This window comes from Lytechinus variegatus, chromosome 10 (assembly GCF_018143015.1).
Source record: "Lytechinus variegatus isolate NC3 chromosome 10, Lvar_3.0, whole genome shotgun sequence".
NCBI classification, from domain to species: Eukaryota; Metazoa; Echinodermata; class Echinoidea; order Temnopleuroida; family Toxopneustidae; genus Lytechinus; species Lytechinus variegatus.
This window is the reverse complement of record NC_054749.1, coordinates 2161025-2178142: the sequence shown is the minus strand read 5'-3', so window position 1 is coordinate 2178142 and position 17118 is coordinate 2161025. Positions and strand designations below refer to the sequence as shown.

Here is a 17118-nt window from a genome sequence, read left to right as displayed (position 1 = left end):
TGGAAATTATTTTGTGATCTTTTTCAGATATATAGTCATAGGGAAATATCAAGCTCAGGACAGAATATACGTTTTCGTTAATTTACTACTGTTTTAAAATACCAAACTAAGCATCCCAATATACCCGAAAGGTGTGTATTGCTGTGAAAGTAATCAAAAGATTCCCCGCAGTAAAAACTATGCTGGACCTGCTTTGAAATTACAAGAAAACTTGAGAGACACTAACTGCAATCTTATGAATTTGTCTAGGATACTTACTTCGTTCACAGTTATTTCCTGACCATCCCATGGGGCAGGTACAACGAAAGCCATTAGCAAGATCATTACAGATACCTCCATTGAGACATGGTTGACTTGCACACTCATCAATATCTGTAAAGAATAGCAACATGATAATGTTCACTTGTTGATTGTTTTCTTTGTCTTCTTGATGTCATATCTACATTACCATGTCACTCGGACGTACGTGCGGTTCCCTTGGGCCCATAGAAAAAAATATCTCTCACAGCAGTCTATATATCTACATTATGGCTTGAATGCAAGCGTCCAAGTTGTGTAAAGGTACTGTGATGATATCACCATAAGAAGTTAAAATGATCACGTACAACTCTTTAAAGTGCAGCACACTCATTAAGGTGCAATTAAGTTATCTTTTAATAAATATGCTAGATATCATACGATCTCACCTAGATGCTTAACAGGTTAATTATTGTTCAACTATCAGCACGAGGTAGAACGCACTATAAAATGCCACAAAATATGTTTATTATAGTTCTTGATGAATCGAGGCTCACCAAACTCATTTTGGATTTGTTTTCTATACATGCACAATTTACAATGTTTTAAGCACGTATTACAGGCATTTTGAATATGATTATATTATTTGTAGAGAAATATTGAATTAAGGCTTTCTTCTGAAAAAGGATGATTATGTATCACTTTCATATCTTCAAGTAAAAACAAGTTGCAACAACCTTAGTGCACCATCAAAATCAAAAGGAAGTCCAAAAACAAGTTAAGAGCATACTTACTGATTTCACAGTGGGTACCAGTAAATCCAGGCTGGCAAAAACAATCATATCCATGGTTGTCTACTCGGTTGACACACGTTCCAAAGTTATCACATGGGTTACTCATGCATTCATTAAGATCTACAAATAAAGAGTATTTAAAAAATGGTTAAAATGACACGAGGCTTTAGCAGATTAAATGAGTGCTACAGTGTCCCATCAGTCAAGAAGTATAGGTTTGAGGAGGGATGCCCAAACACTGTTTATCAGGTACTTCAGTCTAAGAATAACAGAGTGACAAAATTGCACTTTGGAATTTGATGAAAAGTGGTTTCAATTCTATCAAACATCCATTTAAAGGAAATGTATGCAACGAACTCACTAACTCGGAAAGATGAATGAATATATATTAACCCCCTTTTACCTTCCTTTTTTGCATGATTGAGAAAATACATTAGATTTAACTTGAATACAGCATATAACCGTACTACATATATTGCTTTAAGCTTTCGCACAGATCACTCAAATTCATGTCTCATTACAGGGTGTGCAAGGTCCGGCGCCATGTGGACAGGTTAGGGACGGCAACCGCCCCTATGATTTTTTTATGTCGTAAAAAGAAAAGAGGAGAAGATACATAAAAGCGGAGAAAAGAAGTCAGAAGGAAAAGCAAACAATTAGGTGTCCGAGTTGAGTAGCTTTATATTACCCCCACTATTCAACTGAGAAAACTTATAACGTCAGATTTTAGGTCGTCATGCCTTCCCTATCAGTACATCCTGGTGCTGCCTATGACTCATTAAATGCAAAGTAAACTCTCACCTGTTTCACATCGTTCACCGGTGTATCCAGTAGGACAGGAGCAAGTGAATCCGTTGACACCATCACGGCAGGCTCCTCCGTTCTGGCAAGGGAAACTCTCGCACTCATCGATGTTAGTACCGCAGAGAGATCCGGCATAACCCGGTTGACATAGACAGGAGAACGAATTGAGACCCTCAACACAGGTCGCTCCATTGAGGCAGGGGTCCGATGCACACTCGAGGATTTCTGATGAGAAAGCCACAAAGCAATGTCTTGTTGTGTTATCGTACAGAAGTCATAAAAGTGTTTTTGGTACACATCTTGTATCTGTGAACAGCATTGAGCAGTTTCAGTCTTATACTAACAATATGCTTTTGGCAAATCATCGTCTTTACTTGTATTGAATCACGAGTTTAGTAGCGGAATGCCCCTGTACACTGTGGAATCGACGGGGGAAAATAACCAAGGTTTTTCCTTGCACGTTAATTCTACGCAACCATATTCCCTTCCATCCCAGGACAATGTCAATTAAACCATTCTGGTATGTACGTCTCCGATCCAATAGTATGCGTTATATGTATGTTGTCCTTCTGTGTAACATTTTTCAGTAACATATATATACCTGAAGACCTTCTTGGGTCTATGCAATCATACTTACACAAAGAAACATATTCCAAAGAAGGTGTATTATTTGAAATACAGAGGAGACGAATAAATCCCATAATCTTGCATGGAATTTTAAGGAAAAAATAGCATCCTCACCATTTTCACAATGAAGTCCGTTATAACCTGGTGGGCACTCACATACATATCCATCACTTCCGTCATTGAAGCACAGACCTCCGTTCATACAAGGGAGACTACCGCATTCATCAATATCTGCAAATAAAAAGAGAGATAGATTATAACATCTTAATTTGTATGATAATTCTTTTACAAACATGAATTATTTACAAAGAAAAATTAATATATTTTACCACACCTTCCATTGTGTGATAATACACCAGGGTCTCGTTTCATAAAGACTTGTTCTAGTAACAAATATACTATCAGCCAATCAAATTGAAGGATTTCAGTAGCTTTTAACTGTTATTAAATATTTGTTATTATAACAAGTTTTATGAAACGGGTTCCAGAACAGCTTTTGACGACTTTCACGTAATATTGTAAAACAAAAATATTTCTTTACAGAGTTTTACAGTACATTTTACAATCAAGATTTTATGCAATATACTGTTGTTGTCGTTTTTTCTCTGAATTTACATAGGTCTACTGCCAGCCGAATGAAATTTGGAAAACTTTTGAAGCATAGCAGTGACGACATAAAATTGAGTGAATCTTACTTGTTTCACAGATAATGCCTGTATATCCAGTTGCACACGCACAGCTAAACCGTGCAAATTCGTTGATACACACTGCTCCATTCAGACAGGGCATGCTCGCACACTCATCAACATCTGTTTTTAGAAAATGATCAACAAATAATATTGCCATTATTAGACGACTTTGATATATTGACTTAAGAACAGAATTGAGAGTCAGATAATCACTGTTATCTATTTTCAAGAAAGAATGAAAGATAACACGGTGTTTCAAATGCAGTTTCCAAGGCTACGTTCAGTTTTATATATCTTAGATATATTTCTGGTTTGAAAAAAATCAAATGCTTGATTCTCACACTACTACCATGAATTATAGTATACCTTAAATGTTTAACTGAAATATACGACATTTAAACAACAAGTTCATGTTGTATTGTTTGGTGATAATGTGAGATTTATTTAGATTCTTTTGTTTGAAAGAGACAAAAAATATGACTTGCACATTTACAAAAAAGTAATTGTTATTGTATGATTGGATAAACTCTTGAGCTGCTTAGCATTTACATATTAGATGAGTGGGTAATATAGAACATTATATATTTTATATTTCAATACTTCTACGTTTTACTCTTTATTATGTTGATTGCTACTTTTTAAAACTGATTTCATAAGTTGCCACACTGGCTGCGTGCATTGCTGTATTGTTATCAAGGAACGATCTCAATACATTTAAATAGTATATTGTTTGAATGAGCACTCTCAGTTCACTGTTACCCTTTGACCCATTTCTGAACACGGGTTTAATATAAACTTTTGTCTCAAGTCAAATATGGATAGCAAATTGTGACGAAAATCTAAGATAATACTGCATCAATTTATCAATTCATCTAATGGAAGAAAAAAACCATCAGAATAGTTTTCCCCACAATGAAAGCATTAGGGACAAATGGTAAACATAATAATCAAACTATGTAAACAACATATTTTATATTTTCGACTACCCATAATTTAATGCAAAAATTTGATTTAATTTAAAAAAAAGGGTCCTTTGTTTGTTAAAAATTTACCGTTGTTGCACAATCGACCAGTCCAGCCTTCAACGCAGACACATGTAAAACCGTTTACTCCATCAACGCAGGTGCCGCCATTTTCACACGGATCGCTGGCACATTCGTCGATATCTGTTATGAAAAGATTGGACAATGACAAAAGATAAAAATTGCATCTAACTTTTTGCAGTTATTCTGTTTTTATGTGCATAAACTAGTTGACTTTTTGGTCCCAATGCTTTTCCAGGTGATTACACGTTCATAAATTGGATGGAGAGATTCTTGCCACATAGAATAAATATTAAACTCAATATATATATTGTACATTCATTTACTTAATGAATCAGAACCCTGAGAAATGATATCAATCGGATATTTTTTGTTAAAGTGTTAAAAGTGTTCCCTAAGTGGTTAAAACAAACTGGCTAACTAACTGATTAGTTCAGCATATGAACTATACTCATAAAGCTATCAAGCTCACGTCTTAGGCAATACTTACTGAATTCACACAAAGTACCGTTGTAGCCAAGATCGCACCTGCACTCGAATTGATTCTCCTGATCGATACAGATACCGTTCACACATGGGTTGCTGGAGCACTCATTTATACCTGTGTGGGTTCACATTAGCAAAACATCTTATTTAATGAATAATACACAATAAATTTCGATTTATGCAGTATTTATCAATATTGGAACGGGTAAACATACATTTCCAAAAATAACGTAATGAACTTGTCAGTAATATAGATATACAGAAGTTGTAGTATGCTCCAATTATAATGATTAGTTATTCAAACATTAATTGAATTGTATTTTAAATGAATTCTACCACTTCAAATTAAATTGAACCTAACCTATGAATATGCAACACTTATCCACATCCCCAAAAAAAATCAAATAAAATTATAATGAATGAATGAACAAATAACTAGATAGATAGATAGATAGATAAATAAATAAATAAATAGATAAGTAAACAATCATTGTTCAAAAAGTCATAAAAAAAGAGTCATAATTTTCGGAGACTATTTCCTGTATTTGAAGTCAGTCAGGGATTTGAAGTCATTCATTGATAGGAAACATAGTTAATGAAAGGCACAATATTTACCTATTTCACAATTGACACCAGTCCATCCTGCCGCGCAGGTGCATTGGTAGCGATTCACAAGGTCTGTGCATTGTGCACCATTCTGGCAAGGTACACTCTGACATTCGTCGATGTCTAAGAATCGAGACAAAGCAAAAGACATTATAGAACATTCATCAAAATATCAAAAGTCATTTTATTGTTAGTTAATAATGCACACACAGTAGTTGTAAACATGTTTGCTTTGTAATATTTGTGTAAAATATTGGTATTGTTTTTGTAATATGTTTTTGAATAAAATATTTTTATGAAAGAAAGAAAATAATGATTATAATAACAAGCCAAACTCAGTACGAAATATTTACATTTAATGAATCCAATAAAACCCAAAGATACATAAATGATGAAGTTATTGACAATGTTGATGTAATTGACTAATAAATCTCCTTTAAATTTGTAGGAATTCATAACTTTTGGAGGAAAATTTAATGAAAACAAAAATCATAACTGATATACCGGTCACTCCTACCATTAAACTAGAAACGGCTATGGGTAGCTTAAATATTGCAATCTTTATACGTCTTCTCGTATTTTTACTTCTGCCTAATAGTATAAAGGCCATGGACCATTTCACCACCATTAACATCAAGCGCTGCGTGTGATATTTCTCTAAGTGCATTTGGAGTATTCAACCTATTTCTGGTACTGGAGTTACTGCCACGACTGCCAAATACAGGCAACTGAAGCTTAGATGTAACCATTTGCCAGTATTGGAAGTCTAGATATAAAGTCTTATATCCCCAACCGTTTTCAATGATTGGTACATAAAAATCTGAACTTACTAGTTTCACAGTTAGTTCCTGTCCACCCAGGTTGACAAGTGCACGTGTAGACATTCCTTCCATTTGTGCATATACCAGAATTCATGCAAGGCATGCTGGCACACTCGTTGACATCTACGAAGGAAATAAGAAATTATTTACTTCAATAAATTATGAGAAATTCATTGATCGTTGTAACTGCATCTGTGACATTTGCGATTCATTGCTATAAACAAGGGGATATTGGGGCATCCACACTCTACAAACAATGCTTTTTAGTGGATCCCCTCGTTTCCATACAAGATTTTGTTAAAAATGTTTTGGAATTTGCAGTTGATTTGTAACAATTGCAATCGTATTTCATTTGTATTTGTTTACATAAATATGATGTATGTTCAGAAACATTTCATAACCTGAAAAGTCCACAACAAATATTTGAATAATTCTTAATGTATATATGAAAAATGGTGAAAAAGTTAAAAGGTTTGAAACATTAAAATTATCATATATGCTAATAAATAGATATGAGAAGTGTTTGCCTCCGCAGATCAAGTATTTCCTTAAAGAGAGGTTAAAAGTAGCAGACATATTTTGCTCTTCCTAATGCATACCTGATTCGCATGTAATGCCAGTCCACCCAGCTGTGCAGTTACAGCTAAAAGCATTCTGTAGGTTGTTGCATTCACCTCCATTAATACACGGGTTACTGGCACATTCGTTGATATCTACATAAAATATAAGTAATGTTAATGATAATTGTAATTATGAAGATGATATACGTGTAAGTAATGATGACAATCCTAATAATGATAATAATAATCATAATAATAATAATAACAATAATGATAATAACAATAATAATAATAACAATTAAAATAATGAACTATTCTTATAACACATCACACGAAGCTATGCACCTATAAGTCATTGACACAGTAAATCCTTCCTGTACATCACCGCATGCCTAATGAATTATAATTTCTGTAAATTTAATGTGCCTGTGAGAACAACAGAACCTGCCTAAAAAGCAATCATTAACGGTCAGATTTACAAATATATAATGTCTGATACTATGTATATGTCTTATCTAGTCTTATCATCCTAAGCTTTTTTTGAAAATAATAATTTGACATTACATTTAAATCTTACCTTCATCGCAGTTGTAACCTGTCCACCCGGGGGCACATGTACAGGCGTACCTATTGATTCCATCAATGCACGTAGCATCAACTTGACAGGGATTGCTGGCACATTCATTAATATCTAGAAGGCAAAATATAGAAATATGGTATGCATTACATTTCTTTTATGAATGCAGCTCCCTTTGGGGTGTGTTTTACATGCTGATTATGCAGAGCAAATTTCTGTAAAGCACTTCAATTATTGTGCATTGAAATCTCTATCAAAACACATTATCCAACAAAATAGGATTTTGAATTTCCTTATACATTATTGCTTTCTGTACTGAATTTCAATTGTTTTATTATATCATTATGTGAATTTTGCAATTTTTATCGGTCCACCTGTTTCCTTTCCACTCGTAAATATTACAACCATCAAATCAACTAAGATTCATTCAAGCTGTAAGCTGGAGGTGTTTAAATGACAAACTCTATAAGTTTGGGGCTTAGGTTTATAGTTGCCATATTGATAATTTTCTCATAGAAGTACCTTAACGCCACATGGTAACACCATTGCCTCACTATGTCATCCATAAAGAAAGCAATCAATATAATTCACAACTGAGAATCAGTCATGGTAACATGTTAACATCACTAATTAGATAGTAATATATGCTACCTATATCACACAAATCGCCTGTGAATCCAGCGAGGCATGCACATGTGAAGTCATTGTCACCGTCTAGGCAAGTGGCACCATTCACACAGGGGTTCATTGCACAGTCATCGGCACCTGATTAGATGAAAAAAGATATGTCATGTGAAATGGACCACTAGAAATATACACACATTTAGAAATTAAGTGAAATAAATATCAACTCGCACTGATAGAAATAACCAGTTTATATGATATCCATGTTACAAAGCTCAAATAGACCATTCATCCCCAAACAAAGATTTATTTAAAAAAACACACACACCAATTATTGCCTTTACTTTATTTCAAAGGTTAAAAAGCCTAATATAATGTGTTCTCCACTCTTCGACTTAAGTAAATTAGGTTTTCAGCAATAGGTATGTCACAGCAATCAATCAATGCATTTATATTGAAATTCTGGGTACCGTTTCATAAAGACTTGTTAAGAATAATCAATGCACAATTAACATAACATGCTATCAACCAATCAGATTGACGTATTTCAGTAGCTTTAAACTGTCATTGCAAATATGTTATCTTAACAAGCTATATGAAACGGGCCCCAGGAACTACAGTATATATTTCAGTAGCTTTAAACTGTCATTGCAAATATGTTATCTTAACAAGCTTTATGAAACGGGCCCCAGGAACTACAGTAAATATTTCAGTAGCTTTAAACTGTCATTGCAAATATGTTATCTTAACAAGCTATATGAAACGGGCCCCAGGAACTACAGTATATATTTCAGTAGCTTTAAACTGTCATTGCAAATATGTTATCTTAACAAGCTTTATGAAACGGGCCCCAGGAACTACAGTATATATTTCAGTAGCTTTAAACTGTCATTGCAAATATGTTATCTTAACAAGCTTTATGAAACGGGCCCCAGGAACTACAGTATATATTTCAGTAGCTTTAAACTGTCATTGCAAATATGTTATCTTAACAAGCTTTATGAAACGGGCCCCAGGAACTACAGTATATATTTCCTACGTCTTTTATTAAAACATGTGATGAAAACTATGTATTTTGACCGTGGATGATATCTGCTTATTTTACATTTCTTACTCAATTAAATAATTAAATATTTCTGGCTAAAGCATTAACATTCTGCTTGGCGACTTAAAGTATCATTAATCACTTGTCGTATATTTCTGCAAGCTCACCAATATCACAATTGGTTCCAAGCCATCCAACCTGGCAAGTACATACATATCCATTCACAAGATCGGTACAATTTCCACCATTTCGACACGGATTGCTGGCGCATTCGTTGACATCTGAAAGTAAGGAAACCATAAAGACAATGATTCAATTAATAATAATAAAAATAATAATATGCAACATTTATATAGCGCTTAATACAAATTTTTCTAAGCGCTGCATACTATTACCCCGGCTTCAGCATGGCTACCATGATTGGACGCTTGAGCATTCAAGGAATTCCTTCCTACCGGGTACCCATTTACTACACCTGGGTCGAGAGTGGAAAATGTAGATAAACGCGTTGCCAAGGACGCTAGTGCTGTGGTGGGATTTGAACCACGGACGTCGTGGTTCAAAGTCCTAAGACTTATCCACTGAGCCACAACACCTCTACATTTTCCTCACTACAATTATTTTGAGTTTGTGATAACATTTTGATCATGATTCGTTCCAAGAATTTTAGTCAACTCTATACATCCAAGTTGATGATGTACCAAGATAAATATTTATATGTGGAAATATAATTGATTTTCCACGAGGAAAGTCAGTCCTTCTACTCAGGTCATAACCATTCAAACTATTTTGGTGAGGTTTTACGATGGTTACACTAAAATTGAAATAAAAAAATCATGCTTACATTGTTATGTGATGTGTCATATTACAAAGGTGGAGCATCATATACAGTGCTCTTTTAAAAAAATATTCCACTATTATTTCTACGGGTAAATTAGTATCAATGAAGTCGTATCTTCACCTATTTCACAGTTAATGCCCATGTATCCTGCAGGACAGGAACACGAGTAAAAGTCAACAGACTGCGAGCAGACTCCTCCATTCTGACAAGGGTTACTTCCACATTCGTTGATATCCGTCTCACACGTGACTCCAGTATATCCAGACACGCACTGACAGGTGAACGAATCGAATAGATCAAAGCAACGACCTCCATTGGCGCAGGGATTGCTCCCACATTCGTTGGTTCCTGCAAGAAGTTTGTTATGGCAGTTCGGTTCTGAGCAATGTTATAGTGGTTCGAGTTTTTTATTTATAATATTGTATCCTTTCCTTATCAACAATTCAATCCAAATATTATTAATGAAAATAATTCTCTCTTAATTCAAATTTACAGCCTGGCTATCGGATTGGATATTATGTATTGTTGAATTCAATCATCAAAAGTGTATACAAAATGGAATAAAGAAATATACGCTACAGTCGCTGGAACAGCAAACATATTTTTTTATCAATACATTTGATTCGGAACTCATACATACCCAGCTCGCAGAAAGTTCCCTCCCATCCAGACGTACATATACAATCAAAATTGTCAACATCATCCACACAGGTGGCTCCATTCTGACAAGGATTACTTGCACATTCGTCGATATCTGAGAAGGAAAATATTACATTCTGAATATGAGAGGTTGCACAAAGTAAACACAAAGTTAAACAGAATGATAACATCTTACATCCTGATTCGAAACTTAAAATACATTTGTTAAATAAATGTTTGAAAAAAAATATCATACAGCAATTGTAAACTGTACGTAATGAATATTACAAGATAAAGCTTATAGGCAACTGTAATGCTAACACAGGCAGAATAACACCGCATGATTAAAACCTTTAGGGAAAAAATTACATTTTAGTAGTGTTTCATGTTCTGAAAACTAAAAATGCATAAGGTCTCTTCATTTAAAAGAACAAAAGAATCCATGCTTCCTTATAAAATTTATTAAGTAAAATCCATGGTGTAAAAAGAAAACAAGCAAAAATGAAAAATAAGTAGTCATATACCTAATTGGCAGTTGATTCCAGTCCAGCCACTGGCACATTCGCATGTATACAAGTCAATCTGATCTGTACAAGTTCCTCCATTCAGACAAGGACCACTGGCACACTCGTCGATATCTAAAGGATAAGAAATGATTATTCATCACCAAATCCCTTATCTCTACTATTGTTCTTGGTCCTGACCACAACTCTCAAATCCTATGACATTGACTCGTAGGTATCAATGATGAAAATCGTGACTAGTCCCCATCACCATCATTGCTGTTTTACCGGGGGCTTGTTTTCTTTTTCATTACCAATTTTATTTGGCAAGCTCCTGTCTAAACGTATTCAGGTATCAAAACGTGGAGAGTGGAATCTACTTGAAAGTTTCTTGCAAAATGCCTTAATGATTGATTAATTGATTTGATTGATATTTACCTAAATACGATTGAACGCCCTATACAAGGAACGAGGGTGAATCGGTAAATCAATTTACCACTATAAATAATTTTGGAATTATGTTGAATTTGAAACAATACTCAGATGGAAACTTCATTAGACATCCATATGTTGATATCTTGATATTTTAAGCAATTTGATTAGAACTCGAAAAGTGATATGCTCACTTGTGTAAAACATTGTGATGACAAGAGATTTATATATCAAACACGTACACGAATGATACTCAAACAAAAAACATCTATGTTAGTACCCAAGGGGAGGGGGAGACAAACAATTATGGTCCAATCCCCCCCCCCCCGGGTATATTATAATTCTATACTTTAAAAAGTATCAGATTGTGACAAACCAATATTTTTTTCCCCAAAAAAAAGCTCTGGATGGTTACCTGTTTCACAGTTGGTTCCTTGAAATCCAGAACGACAATCGCATGTGTATTGGTTGACACCATCTTTACACACTCCTCCATTAAGACAGGGTGAACTAGCACATTCATCGATTTCTGCAAACATATAATAGCCAACAGATTAGGCATACTATTTCGAAATCTCTAATTGTAGAATAGATACAGCTTTTATTGAGTTCATTGTCATAAGAGATGCAATTCGAAGAAAGTAAATATAATGTGAATCTTGTCAGAAAATCATTATTTCGATGTCTTGTTTTGATAATGGGAACCATTACTACAAAATGAAAAGATAAAGCAATGTCAAGAGTACATAAAATCATATTTGACCTACTCTTTTCCAAAGATGAAATAAAATTATAACATTCTTAAACAAAATCAAGTGACGTGATACTGTTGTTTATCATCGAATCTGATTCGATTGCACCTTTCTTAGAACAGATGAAATAATAAAGAGACCTTGAATTTTTAAATAATAATAAATCCTGACGTATTCATTTCACACATTTTTGTAAACTATAAGCCTTCCGGTATTCATGTGCTTCTGAAATAGAAAAAGGTGATCGTCTTTACGAAGGTATTCCTTCCTTTTATATTAAGTTCTCTTTACATTTTTAAACAGATATCTAAAACTTTTTTATATTCTTACCAAATTCACAGCGAGGTCCAGTGTAACCAGCTACACAAGTACATGCGAAATCATTGACGAGATCATTGCAGATTGCACCGTTTCGACAAGGTCCGCTATTACATTCAAGGATGTCTACAAGGAAATAACAATCAGTATAAAATAACTAAGAGAAAACGGGATACGCGTGAAACGTTATATACCCCCAAAATACACCAACCGGAATTTGTCTACAAGAAATAACAATATATATATAAACCCCTCAAAAAAAGTTCTGCAACTCAAGTTTGAGTGCTAATAAATTTCTTAGTGTGCCATCATCATTTGTCAAAGTGGTATCATTGGAAAGTATAATTATTCCTCTTTACGATCATGTGTCATTTGTAATGCTAGTGTTATCATGAAATAAACAGACATGATAAATATGCAGCAATGTAAAAAATGAAATGTTGCAAAATTCGTTGCTATGTCATGTTTGAGTTCTGCAACTCAAAACTGCAAGTTTGAGTGCTAATAAATTTCTTAATGTGCCATCATCATATGTAAAAATGATGTCTTTAGAAAGCATGGTTATTCTTCTTTACAATCATGTGTCATTTGTAATGCTAGTGTTATCATGAAATACACAGACATGATAATACGCAGCAATGTTAGAAATGAAATGTTGCAGAATGCGTCGTTTCCAATAGCGAATTTCCAATTGTTTCGAGGGTGGACCGAGTGCATTCACTGTCACCTGCATGGTGGAAATTCTATAGAAATGGAGACTCTTGTTAGAAATCAATGCATTTTGCAACATTTCACTTCTGACTTTTCTCAATGTTCAGGGTGATTGCATATTCCATGATTACATAATCACAACAAATGGCATGTTATTGTAAAGAGGAATAATTCAGCTTTCCAATGATACCAGTTTCATATTTTATACTTCATTAACCAAAAAGATATCATCCCCCAAAACTGAGTTGCAAAACTTTTTTTGAGGGGTTTATATATATGTATATATATATAAATATATTGAATCATATAGCCATTTTCAGATATTGCAAAATATTAAATCTGATAAATGAACGAGTCAGTTGAATTTAATCACAAATACTTAGCAATGCTTATCTAAATTATCCATATGACAACATACTAAGAACAAAAGGAAAAAAAATTATCCCCTTTGTTTTTAAAAAAATAAACAAATTATTCATCGTTTGGACATGACATGGCACTTTACTCAATAACCATGTTAGAACATTGTACTTCTTCTTCTTGTAATATATCACGTTGTGTTTACCTTCTTCACACCGAACTCCTGTATAACCAGGTTGACAGGTACATGTGTAAAGGTTGACTCGATCATTGCAGGTTGCTCCATTAAGACAAGGACTGCTGGCACATTCGTTGATATCTACGGTTGAAAATAAGACGTTTTTTAAGTGTTAAGTTGCGATCAATTTGTTTACAATAACGATAATTGGCTCCTATTTAGCGCCTATTACAGATAACTGATCAGAGCGCTCTGTAGAGCAACAACAAAAAATAGATATCAATTTTAACAACAAATTTGCACACATTTTACGCATTTGAATTTTTTAGAAAGGGTAAGGTTTTGACATTTTCTTTTAACTTGACTTCAGTATTTACATAACGGAGTTGATGAGTTAGAGTGCTCCAGATGGATGGTCCAGCTGTCCCATCATGATGACAATCTAATATCCAATTTAAAATCTACTAGAAAGGCAAGAACATTGTAATTGATGCATGGGGACTATCATACTCTTAAAATGAATACCTTTAAAACATTAAACAATGGCAATCAATTCACTATTTCTTCTTTAAGCGCATAGGGACATGCTATGCTATGCTATGTGTGATGTGCTATACAAGAATTGAGCATCATTATTATTATTAATCAAAAGCAATTACTTACCGAACTGGCAGTTATTTCCTTCATATCCCGGTGCACATTGGCAGCTGTATTGATTGACCTGATTGAGACATGTTGCTCCATTCTCGCAGGGGTTACTGGCGCATTCATTAATATCTATATCATGGAATAAAAAGTCATTGCTTGCATTAATATCAAGGTTTCAGGCAATATATTACCCTGATGGAAATCTTGCTGTTGGTTCAAAATGCAATTATTTAGTTATCATTTAGCCATCGATTTGAATAATCAGCCATTTTTACCTCCCACTTCCATTTTTCTTTTCCAACATCGTTTCATGAACTGCCCAAGTCATTATCATTTGAGAGTATAATACATATCCATAATTTCAGGTAGGTCCCACAAGAGTATTCACCGAAAGTAGTATTCCAGAGGAGCGTTTCATCAACATTTATGTCCGACAAGTTGTCAGATCGACAAGGTTGCTTGATTTAGATGAGCTGAGTAGCTTTATTACCATGGTAACTCGGATGAAATGGGACTTGTTGGATAAAATTTCATGAAACGCTCTCCAGATAAAGAAATTAATGAACAAATTTATTAAATCAACTTAAAACCCAAAGTCTACAAGTTCATTAACGTTGAGATTCCTTTCTGTACATGTGCGCATACAATTTGAACTTAACTTTCTGACATAGGCCCGTATTTTAAAGTCGGGTTTGATTTAAACTCAGGTTTAAAGTTGAAGTTTAAGTATGGGTAGCCAATTGTTACACAAATCACTAACGGAAGAGATTACGTATTTAAGCTCATTTGGCTCTCAATCATTCATAATCGTCTAGGAAGTATAAATAGGTGATTGTCTTCACCATCGATGAATCAGGAAAGAGCACAGTAAACATAAGAAACATACAACTTAATTTTACACTTTTGGCTTCCCATGATTTTAGCAAAGAGTTAGTCAATGGTCTAAGTTAAACCTGACTTCAGAATACGGGGAATATACTTTAATTTGAGATGGACATTTTGTGATACAGACCTGTCTCACAATGGGTTCCGGTAAATCCAGTTACACACTGACAGAAATACCCATCAATTCCATCAAAGCACATCCCTCCATTTTGACAAGGATCACTGCTACACTCCTGTCGATCTGTGAAACAAATGGAGAATGGTCTCATATTGAAGATCATAGCATCAAGTCCAACGTTTCTTAGTATCACATAGGATCAAGAACAAATGCTATGTCATTTCCTCTATTGTTAAGCTTTTCATATAGAATTTTACTTTCATTTGATGTGTAAATGTTTCATGTTAGCATTGAAGAGAGGTTTGTTATTCATTCTATTCTTAATCATAAGCTCATAGAGTTTACATGCAACAAAATTCGATTTTCCTTCGTATTTTTACACATATATCAGTTTATTGTCTATTTTAATTGCCAAATAAGATAATTTAATTAATAAGAATTAAAGCTTAATATAACCTCATTTTATTCAAATATGACATTGGTTTAACCCTTCCCATTTTGCCTGCCAAAATTATTGATTGTTTGCATAAATGGAAAATGAAAGATGAATAAATGTAATAAATCTAAATTACTTTGATTGCTTAAAATAGCTGATTCACTTTTGATCATTACTGTGAATCAGTAATCAGTGGAGCGTCGTTGCCCAGTGGATTAGTACCCGGACTTTGAAACAGAGGACCGTGGGTTCAAATCCCAGCCATAGCGTAGTTTCCTTCAGCAAGAAATTCATCCAGTGTGCTACACTCGACCAAGGTGAGGTAAGTGGGTACCGGCAGGGAGTAATTCCTCAAAAAGCTGTGTGCATCTGAATCGGTAACCAAGCTTAGGCGGGGTATTGAGGGCTCGCTGGGAGAACAGTTTTCGGAACTGAAGTGGCTACCCTGGGTGAATATACCGTTATTATCACTATTATTATTATAATCTGATACAGGAAAGCATCAAACGATAAACTATGATCGTACCGGTTTCGCAATTGTATCCATTCCATCCAGGTTGACATGTACACACATAGTAATCGATGCCCTGCGAGCACACTCCACCATTTAGACAAGGACCGCTGGCGCACTCATTGATATCTGATTAAAAAGAAATTGAGTGAAACAAAATTATCAACTAAGCCAATGTACTCTGTCAACATTAGTGAAATATGAAAAGGCCTTCTAGGGAATAGAAAGGTCTACATATTTTTTTTGTAATTTCTCTTCGATTTAATGAATATATCTGCTTACATACACTGTAGTACCTGGCACTTTCTCTAGTAGATCTGTCTAATTATTCAGCATAGTTCCCTTGACTTTCTTGGATCAGCTGATACGCGCTAAGCGTTTCAACGAATGAATTTCTGATAGTTAGATTTACCTCAAGTAGGATGACAGCAAAAAAGCAATGATATTTAGAACCATAAATTAAATTGTAAAATCATCTAAGTAGCTGGCAACTGCATCTTATAATCAGGTGGTACTACTTAGATCCTACGAAAATGTTCTATGCGTGATGCAAATTTCAGTTGAGCAACAACAAAAAAAGCATAATTCTGTTACGTAAATGATGACTATTTGAATGATAAAGGAGAAACGCAAATAAAGAGTAGCTGTGTGTTATTTCTTTAAACGTCATCATAGTTACCTATTTCGCAGAGAGTACCGGTCCAGCCTGAAGCACAATCACAAGTAAAGCTGTTGGTTCCATCTTGACACGTTCCTCCGTTCTGACAAGGGCGGCTGGAACATTCATTAATTTCTGCAGATGATAAATTTGATACGGTAACGCACGTATGATTTAGAGTTGGAAAATTACAGGTTATAGACGAAAATTCGTCG

At 34.4% G+C, this 17118-nt stretch overlaps 1 protein-coding gene across 3 annotated transcripts in view; it reads right to left on the bottom strand.

The window, feature by feature from the left end:
• LOC121423067 (neurogenic locus notch homolog protein 2-like) overlaps positions 1–17118 on the bottom strand; it is a 69522-nt gene that overhangs the window by 8795 nt on the left and 43609 nt on the right. For 2 of the 3 annotated variants that reach the window (XM_041618342.1, XM_041618343.1), the window contains 23 exons: positions 16925–17038; positions 16261–16374; positions 15308–15421; positions 14311–14424; positions 13675–13788; positions 12411–12524; positions 11744–11857; positions 10918–11031; positions 10395–10508; positions 9875–10102; positions 9081–9194; positions 7896–8009; positions 7245–7358; positions 6707–6820; positions 6117–6230; positions 5296–5409; positions 4685–4795; positions 4204–4317; positions 3158–3271; positions 2577–2693; positions 1833–2060; positions 1032–1151; positions 259–372 (listed from right to left, as the gene is read on the bottom strand). In XM_041618342.1, the coding sequence (XP_041474276.1) occupies positions 259–372; positions 1032–1151; positions 1833–2060; positions 2577–2693; positions 3158–3271; positions 4204–4317; positions 4685–4795; positions 5296–5409; positions 6117–6230; positions 6707–6820; positions 7245–7358; positions 7896–8009; positions 9081–9194; positions 9875–10102; positions 10395–10508; positions 10918–11031; positions 11744–11857; positions 12411–12524; positions 13675–13788; positions 14311–14424; positions 15308–15421; positions 16261–16374; positions 16925–17038 (2856 nt within the window). The remainder of the gene's footprint in view (positions 1–258; positions 373–1031; positions 1152–1832; positions 2061–2576; positions 2694–3157; positions 3272–4203; positions 4318–4684; positions 4796–5295; positions 5410–6116; positions 6231–6706; positions 6821–7244; positions 7359–7895; positions 8010–9080; positions 9195–9874; positions 10103–10394; positions 10509–10917; positions 11032–11743; positions 11858–12410; positions 12525–13674; positions 13789–14310; positions 14425–15307; positions 15422–16260; positions 16375–16924; positions 17039–17118) is intronic. The other variant, XM_041618344.1, reaches the window with a different exon arrangement.